General features: G+C 39.8%; 1 protein-coding gene across 1 annotated transcript; it reads left to right on the top strand.

The window, feature by feature from the left end:
* Positions 1–1,472: 1,472 nt before the first annotated feature.
* Positions 1,473–16,462, top strand: LOC132898948 (afadin- and alpha-actinin-binding protein-like). The gene is made up of 11 exons (XM_060940612.1): positions 1,473–1,595; positions 1,946–2,101; positions 2,354–2,464; positions 2,687–2,822; positions 4,909–4,984; positions 5,463–5,643; positions 5,778–5,916; positions 9,076–9,212; positions 9,300–9,473; positions 15,854–15,953; positions 16,059–16,462. Exons 1-11 carry the CDS (start codon positions 1,473–1,475, stop codon positions 16,106–16,108), a joined length of 1,383 nt encoding a protein of 460 aa, XP_060796595.1. The 3' UTR covers positions 16,109–16,462.
* The last annotated feature ends 1,434 nt before the right edge of the window (positions 16,463–17,896 follow it).

The following is a 17,896-nucleotide window of genomic DNA, read 5'->3' as shown; positions in this document are numbered from 1 at the left end:
GACATTTAATACGTTGTCTATGTTCTATTGTGAATACAATATCAGTTTTTGAGATTTGTAAATTATTGCATTCCGTTTTTATTTACAATTTGTACTTTGTCCCAACTTTTTTGGAATCGGGGTTGTACAAGTCCTGGTTGATGTCATGTAATAGAGGCGGAAGACGGATGTAATTGCAGGAAGAGTTTATTTACAAACACAAGCAGGTATACAGATCAAAACGTTTGGTGAAGACAGAGTCAGGGAACAGGCAATGGTCATTTGAGATGCAAACAGAATATCAGAGGTAAGGCAAAAGGCAGAGGCCAAATAAACAAAACAAAGTCAAGAATCAGAGAAGCATAAACACAGAACAAAGCTAGGTAATGCTGGGTACTAGGTACAACACATATACTTCACAAGGTCTGTGTGCTTTCAGAATCCTTACATGCGCACGCTGTGATTGCCCTCTAATCCGGAACAGGTGCATAGTGATTAGTCCTTGCGGCGTGCACTGTGTGCTCAGAGCGCAAATGCGTGTAGACTTGACTGACAGTTTGAGGCACGGCAAGTGCGAACGTGTGCGGATGTGACAGTTGACAAAAATATTTAACTGCACATACATTGCCCAGTTTCATGACTCCAAAGGAAGTAGGTTACTCTAAGGGGCAATCTCTAACTTCTGATGTAATCAAAAACCTGATTGGTAGAAGTTAATTTCTGGGACTACAAACTGTCCCAAGTCTCCCCATCCCAAGTCTCCCCGCTCTACACAATACTATAATGACTGTCCTGGATTGCAATTTCAACATGAATTTTATACAGCTTCAGTAAGAACATATTTTTGCTCTGCACAGTCAGTCAGTCAGTCTCATGTGGAAACAGAAAAAAAAGATGAAAAGACTAAATATAAAGTTGACGTGCTATTTTAAACATGGATATATCTCCTGACCTCAATAAACTGTGTCACGTGTATTGCCTTCACCCACAGCCTCTTTTTTATGATTATAATTAAGGATACATAATTTGGCATATGGATACACTTAACTATAACTCATCTAACACAAAATCTGTTTATATTGTCATTCGTCACGTTTAAATTTATACCATTAATTCTGTTCACACTGCCACATTTGCCATATTTATACTTTCTGGATTACCACTGTCTTTTCTTAGATAGCTTTAGCTTGTGTGTGTAAATATACCCCCCCCCCCTTTTTAAAGTTTTTATCTTGTACCTATATTTTATATTTCATGTTTATTACTGTTTGCACCACGGATAAGAGGGAAACGCAATTTCAGTTCTCTGTATGTCCTGCACATATGGCATTATTGACAATAAAGTTGACTTGAACTTGAACTTGAAAAGCAGTCTCAAAATGTTCAGTATTAATTTACATTTTCTGTGTGACACAGTTGTGCATTGTTGTTTGCAAAATACTGAGAACAACACTTCTAATTTTCATACTTGTACAGAAGACATAAATAACATGATGCCGCCCTCAAGGACATACAGCCAATCCATAAGGCCCCCTCTGCCTTTTAGAGCTTACAGTGGATCCAGTGTCTTCTGTACTGGGGAAAACATCGCAGAGTGCATGCAATACATCGGTAAAGTAAGTACATTCATTTAGATCACTTTAAAATAAATAAATTAATAAATAAATATAGGGTTAGTCAAAATTATGTTAACACTTAAATGGTAGAAACCATTTATTCACAAAACATACATCATATGTGCAAGATGATTTACAGGATGGTCTCAACCTGTTCGCCATCATGTTCAACACACAAAAAACAGTGAGCAACAGTACCATTTAATCTGTTACCCATGGTGTACGTCTATCTGCAGGAGAAAAATAATCCATTAGTGTTAACATAATTTTGACTAACCCTGTATATATATATATCATGGCTCGCAATGTAGACTAATATTTTACCTGACTATCCTGTCTTACATCCATAGGAGCTGTCATCTCTGGGCTTGCCATCGATTTTCTATGATTCAAATAGGAATCAAGAACTTGATATAATTTTGATCCTAAATAACATGTATGAGCTGCTGCAGCTCCATCACTTTGTTGTGGGAAGTGAGGATGAACATGAAGTGGCACAGCTTAAGGTCAGTAATGCCACTGCATGCATCTCTTCATCTCCACACACAAAGCTTTATTTATTTATTTATTTATTTATTTTACTCTATGGGAAATCAGGCTTAATTTTTTTTCAAAGTTCCATGAAATCACAACGTTTTACTGTCAAACAAATAATGTTTTTGGCATCAAGTACTGCAAAGTTTGGTTTTGACATGGCCATTCATGTTAAAGTTTTGTGAGTAACATTTAGTCTTATGTGTCTTGATCCCCTTTTCTAGGACCAGCTTGAACTTTCCAAGAAGGAAAATGGCAAATTATGTAAACGAGAACAGCAGTTAGAAATTAATATAAGAAATTTACAAAAACGTTTGAAAACTGAAAAAGAGGAGGTAAGGACGTTAGCTATAAACAGGACAGTAATAAAGCCACTTACATTCTGTATTGATTATAGAGTCATACTACAGTATATAATAGCACCCACATATGGTACATTTGTATAGCAACATGTAGTTCTCTGTAGCTTCAGTAAGCTATGTTCTTGTTATGAAATTATTTACAATGCTTTTAAATGTATGTTCAACACCTGTAACACTGTTATAAATGTTCAACAGGTTCAGAAGCTTCAGAACATCATTGCAAGCCGTGCCACACAGTACAACCACAGTTTGAAGAAGAAAGAGAGAGAGTTCAGCAGACTTAAAGAGCACCTCAGTCAATTACTTACTGACAAGAAGGACATGAATCAGAGTATGGAAAACTTATAATGTCATTCTGTGTTGCATGTTTTGTTACTTTAAAAAAGAAAAATACAATTTTTGTGTGTTAGTATACAAGTATTAGTACTAAATATTTGACTGAGATTGTGTGTGGGGGTGTGTTTAGTTGCGCTTTTCCACTGAACAGCATGAAACTATGCACATTTCACTTCAAGGTAAAATGTGTGTGGTGGTGCTGCATTGCCTACGCAAAAGGTGGACCACTGAGTATAAGACAAAATGTGTTTTGAGAGAGCTAAGAGAGCAGCATACACACTAAACACTCAAGCAAGCAAAGAGTTTAGTTTTTATAGCCACATAAGCCATTCTAGGTCTGCTTCACATTGTAAAGGAAAGTGGATTGCTGTTACTGTGAACGGTTAAGCAAGTTGAAGATGAAATGATCTCCAAAAGGCATAAAGTTAAAGATGACTCATTCCCTTTATATTTTAAGAACATTTTTTTTTCATCTTTTACATTTTCAAAATGACAAAAAAGGAAACGGGCCCGAAGCAAAAGTTTGGGTGCCCTGCATGGTTCGTACCTAGTAACACCCCCTTTGGCAAGTATCACAGCTTGTAAACACTTTCTGTAGCCAGCTAATAATCTTTGAGTTCTTATCTGGGGGATTTTCACACATTTGTCCTTGCAAAAGGCTTCCAGTTCTACAAGTTTCTTGGGCTGTCTTGCATGCTCTGCTCTTTTGAGATCTATCCACAGATTTTCAATGATGTTTAGGTCAGGGGACTGTGAGGGCCAGGGCAAAACCTTCAGCTTGTGCCTCTTGAGGTATTCCATTGTAGATTTTGAGGTGTGTTTTGGATCATCGTCTTTTTAACTTCAACTTTTTTTACAGATGATGTGATGTTTACTTCCAGAATGTGCTGGTATTTATTTGAATCCATGCTTCCCTCGACCAATGAAATGTGCCCTGTGCCACTGGCTGCAACACAACCCCAAAGCATGATCGATCCACATCCATGCTTCAGAGTTGGAGAGGTGTTCTTTTCCTGGAATTTGGCACCCTTTTTTCTCCAAACATTCCTTTGCACATTGTGGCCAAAAAGTTCTATTTTGATTTCATCAGTCCACAGGACTTGTTTCCAAAATGCATCAGGCTTATTTAGATGTTCATTTGCAAACTTCACATGCTGAATTTTGTGGCTCAGACGCAGGAAAGGTTTTCTTCTGATGACTCTTCCATGAAGGTCATATTTGTTCAGGTGTCGCTGCATAGTAGAACAGTGCACCACCACGCCAGGGTCTGCTAAATCTTTCTGAAGGTCTTTTGCAGTCAAACAGGGTTTTTTATTTGCCTTTCTAGCAATCCAACGAGCAGTTCTTTCAGAAAGTTTTCTTCATCTTCCAGACCTCACCTTGATCTCCACTGTTTCTGTTAACTGCCATTTCTTAATAACATTACAGTCTGAGGAAATAGCTACCTGAAAACACTTTGCTATGTTCTTGTAGCCTTCTCCTGCTTTGTGAGTATCAATTATTTTATTATTCAGAATGCGAGGGAGTTGCTTAGAGGAGCCCATGGCTGTTGATTTTAGGGACAAGTTTGAGGAGTCAGAGAATTTATCCAGCTTTGAAATCTGCATCATCTGACCTTTCCTAATGAAGAATTTGAACAAGCCACAGCTCAATAAGCTAATTAAGGTCTGGAACCCTGGTAGAAGTTACCTGAGAACTCAAATGTATTGGGGTGCCCAAACTTTTGCATGGTGTTCCTTTTCTTTTTTCACTCTCCAATTGTACAAAACAAAAATAATGCACAAATCTTGCAGAAAACACTGAAAAGAAATGTGTCGTCTTTACCTTTATGCCTTTTGGTGATCAGTTCATCTTCTGCTCACTTAACTATTCACAGTAACAAACATTTTCAGTAACAGTGCCCAAACTTTTGCATGCCACTATTGCTCATGAAATTCAACACAAGGATCAATATACAGTTCCCAGTTAGCACAGGTGTATCGTAGTGTGTGTGTGTGTGTGTATGTGTGTGTGTGTGTGTGTTTAACAATGGAAGAACAAGCTTTAATGCATGTACATAATATGTGTATTCTCTCGATCAGGGATGGAGGTTTTGAATTATGTTGAGAAGTCTGATGGCTGGAGAGGACAGTGGAAAACTGGAAGGACAGATGCAAGGTAACTTCATCTTGTGCTGTAGTCTGCAATATTCACATGCTTTTTTTGTGTGTGTTACTTTTCAACAAGAATAGCTCTGTGCACTGTATCTTAAGCCATCAGTAGGCTGATTTGTATCTGTTTAAAACACTTTAGCTGTTCTATTCAAATATATTTGTCTTCACTTGCATCCCTAAGAAGTAGAAATGCCAGTACTGTCAGCATGGTATGTGAATTCTGCCTCTGACATTTCTACATCAGTTCATAAATTGGTCTAAACTACACTTGTGCGCATGTGCAGTTATTTTGAACTTACTAGTGATGTTTTCTGAGTAATTTAGTTGGTTCCCAAAACATTACATAGATATAAACATATAGTGGCCTAATTTAAAGCACCATGATCCTGACCAGGCACATATGAACATGATCTTTGTCCCTATTTCAGATAAAGCAACAGATTATTAGCGATAGATCTAATTTCCTTCATTTTTTTCATTAGACATGAAACTGAAGTGTGCAGGACTCTTCTAAATGAGTTTGATAAACGCCAGAGGGAGCTGATGCTGGAAAATTTTGAGTTGAAAAACATGCTTCAGCAAATGAAACAAGAACTGGTGGCCATGTTAAGTCCAAAGAGCCACATCCAAAGACAGAAGAACTACACTGAATTCACAGATCTGGTCAGTCAGTGGAAGCTCTTGATGACAAAAACACGTAATCAATCAAATTTAATCCACTGTGAAATCCAATGTTAGTTTAATATTTTTTATTTGTTGTTTTCTACATGTTGTCCCTCATAACTCTGGATACCTAGCAAATAGATGATGAAGAGGAGACTTCTTTTAAAGGGACTTTAGAGATGTCATGTGAGCATGCTCGCGAGAAGCTTACCAACAGCATTCGGCAGCAGTGGAGAAAATTGAAAAATCATATGGAAAGCATTGACAACAAAGGTATATTTAAAGAACAAAAGACCCCTCAATCATAGACGCCGAAAGTATGTGAACGCCTGCCCATCACACCCATATGTGGTTCATCCCCAAACTTAGAAGCCCACAATTTTCTAGACTGTCTTAGTACCGTATGCTGTGGTATTGCAATTTCCCTTCACTGGAACTAAAGCCTAGGTCACAACCGGACGGAAGATTTTTTTGGCCGTGTGATTTTTGGCGTTTCCCAAATCGCAGCGGTTTTTTTTGTTCGTGGAGAAAGACGCACGTTGGCCATAAGTTTGTCTTGCAACCTGAAAAAAACATAAGCGCCCGTAGAATTTATTTGACATGACAAAGAACCTCTGCGGCCAGTCTGCAGCCAGTCTATGGCTCGAAAATCAGCACGTCACACGTGCGCCCTCCGTGCGTTTCTTGTGTTTTTTGCACATAGACCAGCCGTAGGAGCACGTACGGCCGGTTGTGACCTAGGCTTTAGACACCCAAACCTGTTCCAACATGACAATACCCCTGTGCACAAAGCAAGCTCTATGAAGACATGGTTTGACAAGTTTGGAGTGGAAGAACTCAAGTATCCTGCACAGAGCCCTGACCTCAACCCCACTGAACACCTTTGGGATGAAATGGAACACTGACCTCTTCACCTGACATCATTGCTTGACCTCACTAATGCTCTTATGGCTATATGAACACAAATCCCCAGAGCCACACTCCAAAATCTAGTGGAAAGCCTTTCCAGAAGAGTGAAGGTTATTATAACAGTAATGGGGGCTAAATCTGGATGGAATGTTCAACAAACACTACAGTTAGGTCCATAAATATTTGGACAGAGACAACATTGTTCCAATTTTGGTTCTGTACCAAAAATTCTCTTGAATATGAATGAATTTTGAACAAAACAATTCAGATGCAGTTGAAGTTTATTCTTTCAACTTTAATTCAGTGGGTTGAACAGAATGATTGCATAAAATGTGAGGAACTAAAGCATTTATTCAACACAATCCCTTCATTTCAGGGGCTCAAAAGTAATTGGACAAATTAAATAATTGTAAATAAAATGTTCATTTCTAATACTTGGTTGAAAACCCTTTGTTAGCAATGACTGCCTGAAGTCTTGAACTCATGGACATCACCAGACGCTGTGTTTCCTCCTTTTTAATGCTCTGCCGGGCCTTTACTGCAGCGGTTTTCAGTTGCTGTTTGTTTGTGGGCCTTTCTGTCTGAAGTTTAGTCTTTAACAAGTGAAATGCATGCTCAATTGGTTTGAGATCAGGTGACTGACTTGGCCATTCAAGAATATTCCACTTCTTTGCTTTTATAAACTCCTGGGTTGCTTTGGCTTTATGTTTTGGGTCATTGTCCATCTGTATTTTGAAACGCCGACCAATCAATCTGGCTGCATTTGAGCACACAGTACCGTATGTCTCTGAATACCTCAGAATTCATCCGGCTGCTTCTGTCCTGTGTCACATCATCAATAAACACTAGTGACCCAGTGCCACTGGCAGCCATGCATGCCCAAGCCATCACACTGCCTCTGCCGTGTTTTACAGTTGATGTGGTATGCTTTGGATCATGAGCTGTACCACGCCTTCACCATACTTTTTTCTTTCCATCATTCTGGTAGAGGTTGATCTTGGTTTCATCTGTCCAAAGAATGTTCTTCCAGAACTGTGCTGGCTTTTTTTAGATGTTTTTAGCAAAGTCCAATCTAGCCTTTTTATTCTTGAGGCTTGCACCGTGCAGTGAACCCTCTGTATTTACTTTCATACAGTCTTCTCTTTATGGTAGATTTGGATATTGATATGCCTACCTCCTGGAGAGTGTTGTTCACTTGGTTGGCTGTTGTGAAGGGGTTTCTCTTCATCATGGAAATTATTCTGCAATCATCCACCACTGTTGTCTTCTGTGGGCATCCAGGTCTTTTTGCATTGATGAGTTCACCAGTGATTTCTTTCTCAGGATGTACCAAACTGTAGATTTTGCCACTCCTAATATTGTAGCAATTTCTCGGATGGGTTTTTTCTGTTTTCGCAGCTTAAGGATGGCTTGTTTCACCTGCATGGAGAACTCCTTTGACCGCATGTTTTCTTCACAGCAAAATCTTCCAAATGCAAGCACCACACCTCAAATCAACTCCAGGCCTTTTATCTGCTTAATTGAGAATGACATAACGAAGGAATTGCCCACACCTGCCCATGAAATAGCCTTTGAGTCAATTGTCCAATTACTTTTGGTCCCTTTAAAAACAGGGTGGCACATGCTAAGGAGCTGAAACGCCTAAACCCTTCATCCAGTTTTAATGTGGATACCCTTAAATGAAAGCTGAAAGTCTGGACTTTATGTCCATGTCCATTATATAACTATAAATTGAATATGTTTCAGTAAACAGGTAAAAAAAAAAAAAATTTGTGTCAGTGTCCAAATATATATGGACCTAACTGTAGGTGTGATGGTTAGATGTCCCCAAACCTTTGTCCATATAGTGTATTTCCCCACACATGAGCCTTCTGCACTGTACATTTTCAAAAATTAAATGTTTAAATGCATCTGCTTCAAGTCATCACCTGATTATTATGTGCTTCACTGACACATCGGTTGGTGAAGTAAAAAGACAAGAGTGGTGGGGGTAAATTCAGAAATGGACTGGATGACAGTTGGGTTGGATCCACAAGATCTCACTGGATGGTCTGAAGAGTATGAAAATGATAAATCATATGCTATGGTCTTCGCAGTTACCAGATCTCAACCCAATCTGACACCTCTGGGGGATTTTGGACTGATGTGTTAGACAGCTCCACCACTACCAAATAAGGAAGTATCTTCTGGATGAATGATGTTCATTTCTCAAGTACAGTTCCACAGAGTTGTAGAATCTATGACAATGCATACTCAAGGTCGCCCAACACCGTACTTAGACACAATGTTGTATTTTCCTTTAATTTGAAATCTGTTTGTATAATAATAATAATAATAATAATATTAATAATAATAATAATAATAATAATAATAATAATAATAATAATTGAGAGTAGTATAAAAATTTAATGTATCATTTACAGGTATTAGTGCCATTTACCTCCGTATGTGATCCTTTTCAATATCACTTTAAATCACAGCTTGACAATTAAAATTTTAATTTCTGAACTGTTTGTATTACAGCATTTGTTTTGCAGTTGGGAAAGGGGGTCAGTGAGGAGATGATTTCTAAGCAGGTCCATCAGGAAGAAACAGAGAGACTCAAAATGGAGATCCAGCAATGCATGGACTTCATTCAGACTCAGCAGCAGCTCTTGCAGGTGAACAGCTACAAAATCATATGATGTACCATATTTGATGGTTAGGTAAATTAAATTCAACGTCAACTTCTTTGTGCTTATCAATAGCAACAGCTAAATACTCCATGTGATGAGGAGACTGCAGCTGTCCTGAATGACTGCTACATGTTAGAAGAGAAGGAACGCTTGAAAGAGGAATGGAGAACTTTTGAGGAACAGAGGAAGAACTTTGAAATGGAGAGGAGAAGTTTCACAGAGGCAGCCATTAGATTGGGGCATGAGGTTAGTCACCTTGGGGAGTATTTCAGACTTGACTTAAACAGACTTAATACTGAAATTGCACACATTAGTATTCAGACCTCAGATATAAATATTTACAGACTATGCAGACAACTGCACGTGAGATGCATAATTATGGGAAAAAAATTAAAAATCAAAAACTTGAAATCAAAAACACTGAGCTAATTATTCAGACCCTTGCTTTGAATACATTGGCATGTCTCTAAAACCTGACTGAAGTCCACTTGTAGCAAATTCAATTGATTGGACATGATTTAGAAGGAGGGCGGCACGGTGGTGTAGTGGTTAGCACTGTCGCCTCACAGCAAGAAGGTCCGGGTTCGAGCCCCATGGCCGGCGAGGGCCTTTCTGTGCGGAGTTTGCATGTTCTCCCCGTGTCCGCGTGGGTTTCCTCCGGGTGCTCCGGTTTCCCCCACAGTCCAAAGACATGCAGGTTAGGTTAACTGGTGACTCTAAATTGACCGTAGGTGTGAATGTGAGTGTGAATGGTTGTCTGTGTCTATGTGTCAGCCCTGTGATGACCTGGCGACTTGTCCAGGGTGTACCCCGCCTTTCGCCCGTAGTCAGCTGGGATAGGCTCCAGCTTGCCTGCGACCCTGTAGAACAGGATAAAACGGCTAGAGATAATGAGATGAGATGAGATGATTTAGAAGGCACCCCAAGGAACTTCTCATAGACCACTGCAATCATTTCTTCTCAAGACATAGTCTGGGCAAGGGTATAAAACTATTTCTCAAGCTTTAAATTTTCCCAGGAGCACAGTGGACTTCATGAGTTACATCTGGCAAACTCCAGATACTGCTCATCACTTGGTTAATACATCCCTACAGTGAAGCATAGTGGTGGCAGCATTATGCTGTAGTGATGCTTCTCAGTGGCAGGATGTCATGTACATGAGGCGGATGGACGAATGTAAATATAGGAAGCGTGTTTATTGAAAAACAGGCAGGCAAACAGTACAAAAGCATAGGACAAAGGCAGAGTTGTTAAACAGCCAATGGTCATGTGAGGCACAGACAGGATATCAGAGGCAATCACAAAGGCAAAGTCCAAGATACAAAAGCAAGTCAAAACCAGAGAAGTGATACAGAGATACAAGTCTTAGTAATGTGAGACACTAGGTACAGTACATATACTTTGCAAAGTCTGTGTGTAGAGAGAGTCCATTTATGCATGCACTGTGATTGCACTCTAATCTGGAACAGGTGCACAGTAATTAGTCCCAATGGCACTGCATGCGCATTGTCTGCATCGCACACTGTGCGCTCCAAGCACCAACGCGCGTGGACATGACAGGAATGGAGAGACCATTGTTAATTTTTACAAGAATTTTACATTTAGTTTTAATCTTCGTCGCTTTCTGAAAATTACAGTTGGATATACTCCCATTTTAGTTTTTTGTTTGGTTTTATTCAAGATTTAGTCAGTGGAACTCTGTTTTAATTTTAGTCTAATTTTAGTCAATGTTTTAGTCATAATTTTCTCAGACAGTTTCATGATACTATAATGGCTTTTGCTAAAGGATATTACTCCCCTACGTGAGTGGCTTTGCTTGTATAAAATATCCCCCTTTCTGATATTGTAATGGTACACTCCATTTAGAGTTTGTGGATGTGGGTATTGTATTAACAGAAATAAGACCATCAGGTTAGGAGTAACATAGTTTTCTGACAAATCTTTATGAACCAACTGTAATTTGTAACTGTCAATATAGGATGAGTTTTTTTTTTTCTTGAAAATTTTTGTTCTCTGAAATTTTGTAACACTTCTTACACGTAATCTGCTCTGTAAGTGGCCAAGGGAAACAGAAAAAGAGTCAATACATGTATTTCTTTAATGTTTCATCTCATCTCATCTCATTATCTCTAGCCGCTTTATCTTGTTCTACAGGGCCGCAGGCAAGCTGGAGCCTATCCCAGCTGACTATGGGCGAAAGGCGGGGTACACCCTGGACAAGTCGCCAGGTCATCACAGGGCTGACACATAGACACAGACAACCATCCACACTCACATTCACACCTACGGTCAATTTAGAGTCACCAGTTAACCTAACCTGCATGTCTTTGGACTGTGGGGGAAACCGGAACACCCGGAGGAAACCCACGTGGACACAGGGAGAACATGCAAACTCCACACAGAAAGGCCCTTGCAGGCCACGGGGCTCGAACCCGGACCTTCTTGCTGTGAGGCGACAGTGCTAACCACTACACCACCGTGCCGCCCACTTCTTTAATGTATCATATAAAAATGAATGTCTAAATATGTTATCTGCCTGATAGATTTTGATCTGTCTTTACTGAAGGAGGTTGAATTGACATAGTATGTTCTTGGAATGTAGACCTCAGCCGCTCCCCCCCACCAAACAACTTTTGGGGTTTAGAGTCAAGTGCCTGATTTAAATGGGGCTGGTCTAGACATACACCCTATGGCCAACTATCACACCCATATGTGCTTTTTGAACAGATTTAGTTCTCCTTTTGCCATCATCATAAATGCCACTCTTCTGGGAAGACTTCTGCGAGATTTTGGAGCATGGCTGTGGGGACTTGGGCTCATTCAGCCATTAGTGATGTAGGGGACTGATGTTAACCACAAGCCATGTGCATCAGTAAGAGAATAATAAAGCTCTGAATTGTACAGTCCTCTCTGAAAGTATTAGAACAGCAAGACCAAGTATTTTGTTTTTAATGTACACTGAAGACATTTGGGTTTGAGATAAAAAAAAAAATGAATATGAGATGATAGCTCAGAATCTCAGCTGTCATTTCCTGATATTTACATCTAGATGTGTTAAATAACTTAGAACATGGCACCTTTGGTGGCTAACCATCCAATTTTTAATTGAACAAAAGTATTGGAACAGATAGTCTTCCAGTAAATAAATTTAAAAAAAAAAAACCACTTACTATTTGGTTGCATATCCCTTGCTTCCAATAAATGCATCAAGCTGGCGATAAACTGACATCACCAAACTGTTGCATTCTTCTTTTGTGATGCTTTTCCAGGATTGTACCACATCTTCTTTCAGTTGTAAATTGGCAGACATAATTTGGCAGATATAATGTTTCTGTAGACATCTGAATTCATTCTGCAACTACTGTTATGAGTTACATCATCAGTAAAGCTGACTGAGTCTGTTCCTTAAGCAGCCATGTAAGCCCAAGCCATGACCGTGCCACTGTTCTTGACTGATGAGCTCATCAGTCAAGGATCATGAGCAGATCCTTTCTTTCTCCACACTTTAGCCTTTTAATCACTTTGGTAGAGGTTAATCTTGGTTCCAGAAAGTGTGTGGCTCATCTCTGTATTTCTTATGCATTCCAGTCTGGCCGTCTGATTCTTACTGCTGATAAGTGGTTTGCATCTTGTGATATGGCCTCAATATTTCTGCTCTCAAAGTCTTCTTGAAATGGTGGATTATGACATCTTTACATGTATCATGTGGAGAATGTTGGTTGTCACTGTTGTTTTGAGGTTTATAATCACTGCTCTCATAATTGTTCTGTCATCAACTGCAGTTGTCTTCTTGTTTCTTTTTCAAGACATTCCAAATTGATACCCAATGCTTGTGCCCTGGTTCTGATCAATATTCCCTTTTTTTTCATCTTCAAAAAGGCCTGCTTTTCTACCATAGACAGTTCTCTGGTCTTCATGTTGGTTTATCATTTTTAAGAAAAAAAAAATGCAGTCTTCACAGGTTTTGTTCCCAGAGGAGTGGGAGTTATGATGACAGCAAAAGGAGAACTAAATCTGTTCAAAAACCCAGGGCTCAAAGCAATCAATCTAACAGCGCACACCTAGCCAACACGAAACACTTCATATCACATCTCATCAGTCAATAATTTTGATTTTTCATCTCATATCATTTTGATAAATAATTTTGATCTATCATCTCATATTCATCTTTTGATCTCAAATCCAAATATCTTTCCTGTAAAAAAAAAAAATTGGCCCTGCTGTTTCAATAATTTTGGAGGGAATTGTATGTGAATACATTTAAGTGCGTTTTTCAGGTACTCATTGGGATTCATTTTATTACACAACAGGAATATTCCATGTGCATACAATGTAAAGTACTAAAATGTAAATTATAGGTGCTAAAGAAGACAACTGGACTTGCTTGAAATCATTGAAGACATTTCACCTCTCATCCAAAAGGCTTCTTCAGTTCTGTCTGACTCATGGGGAGTTTCAGGTATTTATCCTCTAGTAGGCCAAAAGCAACCCTAAGCTGATATTGAAAGTATCAGCTGCCGTCACCAGTGTGAAAGCACTCCCCTCCAACCTCACCATCCAAGAAAGGAAGACTCTTACATCGCTTCAAAGAGACTGGAACATCACCATCCTTCCTGCTGACAAAGGGAGATGCACAGTGGTGCTAAACACAGTGGACTACCACTCAAAGATGACCAGTCTCCTTAGCGATACAACCACCTACAAAACCCTGAGGCGGAATCCCACCAGCAGCTACAAAAAGAAAGTTGTGAGCTGCCTACAGCAACCAGAAAAGGACCATGCCATCGACCGATCTCTGTACTACAGACTGTACCCCGAGAAACCCATTCCTCTCATTTATGGACTCCTCAAGATTCACAAGGAAGGAGCTTCACTCAGACCCATCAGCAGCAGCATAAACTCGGTCACCTAAAACATCACCAAACACCTAGCCACCATCCTGGCTCTTCTTATCGGAAACACGCCACATCACATCAATAACTCCCAAGATTTTGCCACTAAAATTGCAGACCTAAAGCTAGACTCAGATGAAACCATGGTTTCCTATAATGTCACTTCTCTTTTCACCTGTATTCCCACCACAGAAGCAGTCGAATTAGTTAGGAAACGACTTTTTCAAGACAACACCTTACCAGACAGAACGAACCTCACCACAGACCCCATTTGCACCCTGCTTGACCTCTGTCTGACCACCAACTATTTCCAGCTCAATGAATATTTCTACAGACAGAAGCATGGATGCGCCATGGGCTCACTGGTGCCCCCTATAGTGGCCAATCTATACATGGAGGAAGTGGAAAACTTCCTTCATGAGAGAGAGAGACACACACCTCAAGAGACATATTGACCACTTTTTCAGGAGTCGCTCCCAGACACTGGTTCAGGTATGTGGATGACACCTGGGTAAAAATCAAAACCCATGAGGTGGAAGCTTTCACAGAGCACATCAATGCAGTGGATATCAACAAGTTCACTCGGGAGGATGTCATTGGAAACAACCTAGCCTTTTTGGACTGCAGCGTGCACATCAAACAAGACAGAAGCCTTAGCATTGAGGTCTACCGGAAACCCCCACACACAGACCAGTACCTACTGTTTAACTCTCCACCACCCACTGGAACACAAATTGGAGGTCGTTAGGACCTTACATCACAGGGCTCAGAATGTTCCAACAATGGTAGAGGGAAAAGAGAAGGAGCAAAAACACATCAAGGAAACACTTCAGAAGTGCGGGTATCCCAACTGGGCTTTTGTCAAGATGAGAAACAGCAACAAATGCAAGAACGTTGTCATTCCCTACATTTCTGGACTATCTGAGAAACTCAGGAAGATCTTCTACAAACACAACATTCCTGTACACTTCAGACCCAGGAATACTCTGAGGCAGAAATTGGTCCACCCTAAGGACAGAGTACCCAGGCACAAACAGGACAATGTCATATACGCAGTTCAATGCAGTGAGGAAGGCACAGACCTGTACATTGGGGAAATGAAACAACTGCTTCACAAGAGCCAGTTCCTCAGGCCAAAACTCTGCAGTCTATCTTCATTAAAATAAAAAGGACACTTGTTTCAGGACTGTAATGTGCGCATTTTGGGCAGGGAGGACCGGTGGTTTGAAAGAGGACTAAAAGAAGCCATCTTCGTCAACCTGGAGCGACCATCGCTGAACAAAAGAGGTGGTCTGAGATACCACTTATCAGCCACCTACAATGCAGGCCTTAGCACACTTCCCAGACAACTAAATACACATCTACACCAAGACTCAGCTGACCTCAATGACTCACGTGATGGCATGGAGTCAATGACCTTCTAGGCTGCTAACATCATTCACACCCAGCCTCCAGTGACCCTAACAACCTACAGGATGACTGAGAGGGTCAACAACCCAGGTGACCTCAACAACTCTCCTTAGGGTTGATTTTGGTCCACTAGAGAATAAATACCTGAAACTCCCCACTAGTCAGACAGAACTGAAGAAGCCTTTTGGATGAGAGGTGAAACGTCTTCAAGGATTTCAAGCAAGTCCAGATGTCTTCTGTAGCACCTATGGATTACAATGACCTGGATGACTGAGAATCTTCACAGACATACTAAAATGTAAGCTTGGAATTTTTCCTTTGCAGAGGAAAATGTTTGAGGAGGATCGTGCAACCTGGCTAAAACATCAATTTTTGAACATGACTTTCACAGAGCAGATGAGGACTCATAATGTCATATCAGAATGTAAGTCACTGCTTGATTTAATGCAATGATAACGGTCTTTTTTACATTGCCTCAAATGTGGGGATTAGTGTTTTTATTTTTTTTTTTAATAATTTTTTTTTACAGATTCTGGTCAAGAACAGAAACACGTATCGGCTCCCAAAACACCACTCTAGAACTGTGAGCAAAAGGATAGTGAAAGCATCCAGTGGGATATACTGACTGCAGAAAAGATCTTGACTGAACAAGACAGAACATCAGAACAAAAGAACAAAGCTATGAAGGTGATATGCAAGCCATCAAATTTCCCACTAAAGGAAGGGGGGGGGGGGTTCCCCCAAATGTGATTATGATGTGGTATTCATGTGCCATTGGCAAAGGTGGCTTACATTTGGCATACAGTGTCCTGCTTTGCTATGGTTTTAGTATGGTACATTTTTGATGCAGATTCATAGGACAAGTCTTAAGCTGCATCATGAAACACTTTGTTTCATTGCTGTTTAAAATGCACCATTGTTCTACATGATAGAAGAAATAACTAAATGGTTTTATTTAAGTGCTTGTCCCATTGTACAACATGTGCATTTAATGCTTAAGCACCAAGCAGTAACTTGCATATCTTGTTCAGTGCATATCGTTTACGTTATTGACAGTTTTAAAGGTTCTTTGATGGCAAGTAACTGCCATATTAAACAGTAAGAGAGACACCTCTGTAACCATATATCACTTAATGGCACTCATCTTCCTGTTGTATGGTTTGCATAGGAATTATTTGTGATATGTTTCAGAATTCATAGAATTCATTTGTTTATTTAAGATTTAAACTAATTAATTATTTATGGTGTTTTGAGGTATATTTTAGTGTCTGTAGTTATCCCCTTCATTAGTTGTAATTTCAGTGGTGTTAAGTTCCTTGAAATGTCTATCACCCAGTTGCTGTGAAGAAAGTTTAATAAATAAACATTTGGATATAATAAATTTTGTTCATATTTTTAATATGTCTGTAATCATTTGTCATTTGTTAAATTCAAAAACTCTCACAAAAAGTAATCAGCAAGGTGGCACAGTCATTGTAAACCTTATTCAGAAGTCAGCATATCCGACTAAACCCTTGTTTAAGTATTCAGTAGTTGATGTACAGAACTCCTGTTTAATCTCTGTCAACGTTTTCCACAAGCACTAGAAATACTTTATATGATCAAAAGTATGTGGATACCTGACCTTCACACCCATATGTGGTTCTTCCCCACAAAGTTAGAAGCACACATCTGTATAAAAAGTCTTTATATGCTGTAGCATTGCAATTTCTCTTCACTGGAACTAAGAGGCCCAAACCTGTTCCAGTATGACAATGTCCCATGCATAAAGCAAGCTCCATTAAGACATGGCTTGCTAATGTTGGACTAGAAGAATTTGAGTGTCCTGCACAGAGCCCTAACCTCAACCCCACTGAACACCTTTGGGATGAACTGAAACACTGAATGCACCACAGGCCTATTCTCATGACAACAGTCCTTGACCTCACTAATGCTCTTTTGGCTGAATGATCACAAATCCCCCACAGCCATGCTCCAAAATCTAGAGGAAAGTCTTCCCAGAAGAGTGGAAGTTACAGCAAAGGTGGACTAAATCATGGATCCATTGTGTTCTCAGTCCTAAACAGATTCTATATGAAATGGGTCACATTAATTCTCTCAACATTGCCAGCTGCATTAAGCCAGCTACGTCAATTAAGTAGTACTGAAAGTGGATTTGACTCAGTAACATTTCTAAGGCTAATCAATTCCAAAAGTCAGTTTCATTGTTCATCCATCATTAATACCAGAAAAGCAAATATTATTTACTGATATACAAATAGTGGCCTTTCTGTGTGGAGTTTGCATGTTCTCCCTGTGTCTGCGTGGGTTTCCTCCGGGTGCTCCGGTTTCCCCCACAGTCCAAAGACATGCAGGTTAGGTTAACTG

This window comes from Neoarius graeffei, chromosome 15 (genome assembly GCF_027579695.1).
Source record: "Neoarius graeffei isolate fNeoGra1 chromosome 15, fNeoGra1.pri, whole genome shotgun sequence".
Classification (NCBI taxonomy): domain Eukaryota; kingdom Metazoa; phylum Chordata; class Actinopteri; order Siluriformes; family Ariidae; genus Neoarius; species Neoarius graeffei.
The sequence above is the reverse complement of the archived record's forward strand: the minus strand, read 5'-3'. Positions and strand labels throughout refer to the sequence as shown.

Bases quoted from the DNA above. Each gene is read 5' to 3' on its own strand.
- LOC132898948 (XM_060940612.1), top strand. From the start codon at position 1,473: ATGCCGCCCTCAAGGACATACAGCCAATCCATAAGGCCCCCTCTGCCT. The intron at 2,102-2,353 runs GTCAGTAATGCC...CCCCTTTTCTAG, and splicing joins ATGAAGTGGCACAGCTTAAG to GACCAGCTTGAACTTTCCAA. The intron at 2,465-2,686 runs GTAAGGACGTTA...AATGTTCAACAG, and splicing joins TGAAAACTGAAAAAGAGGAG to GTTCAGAAGCTTCAGAACAT.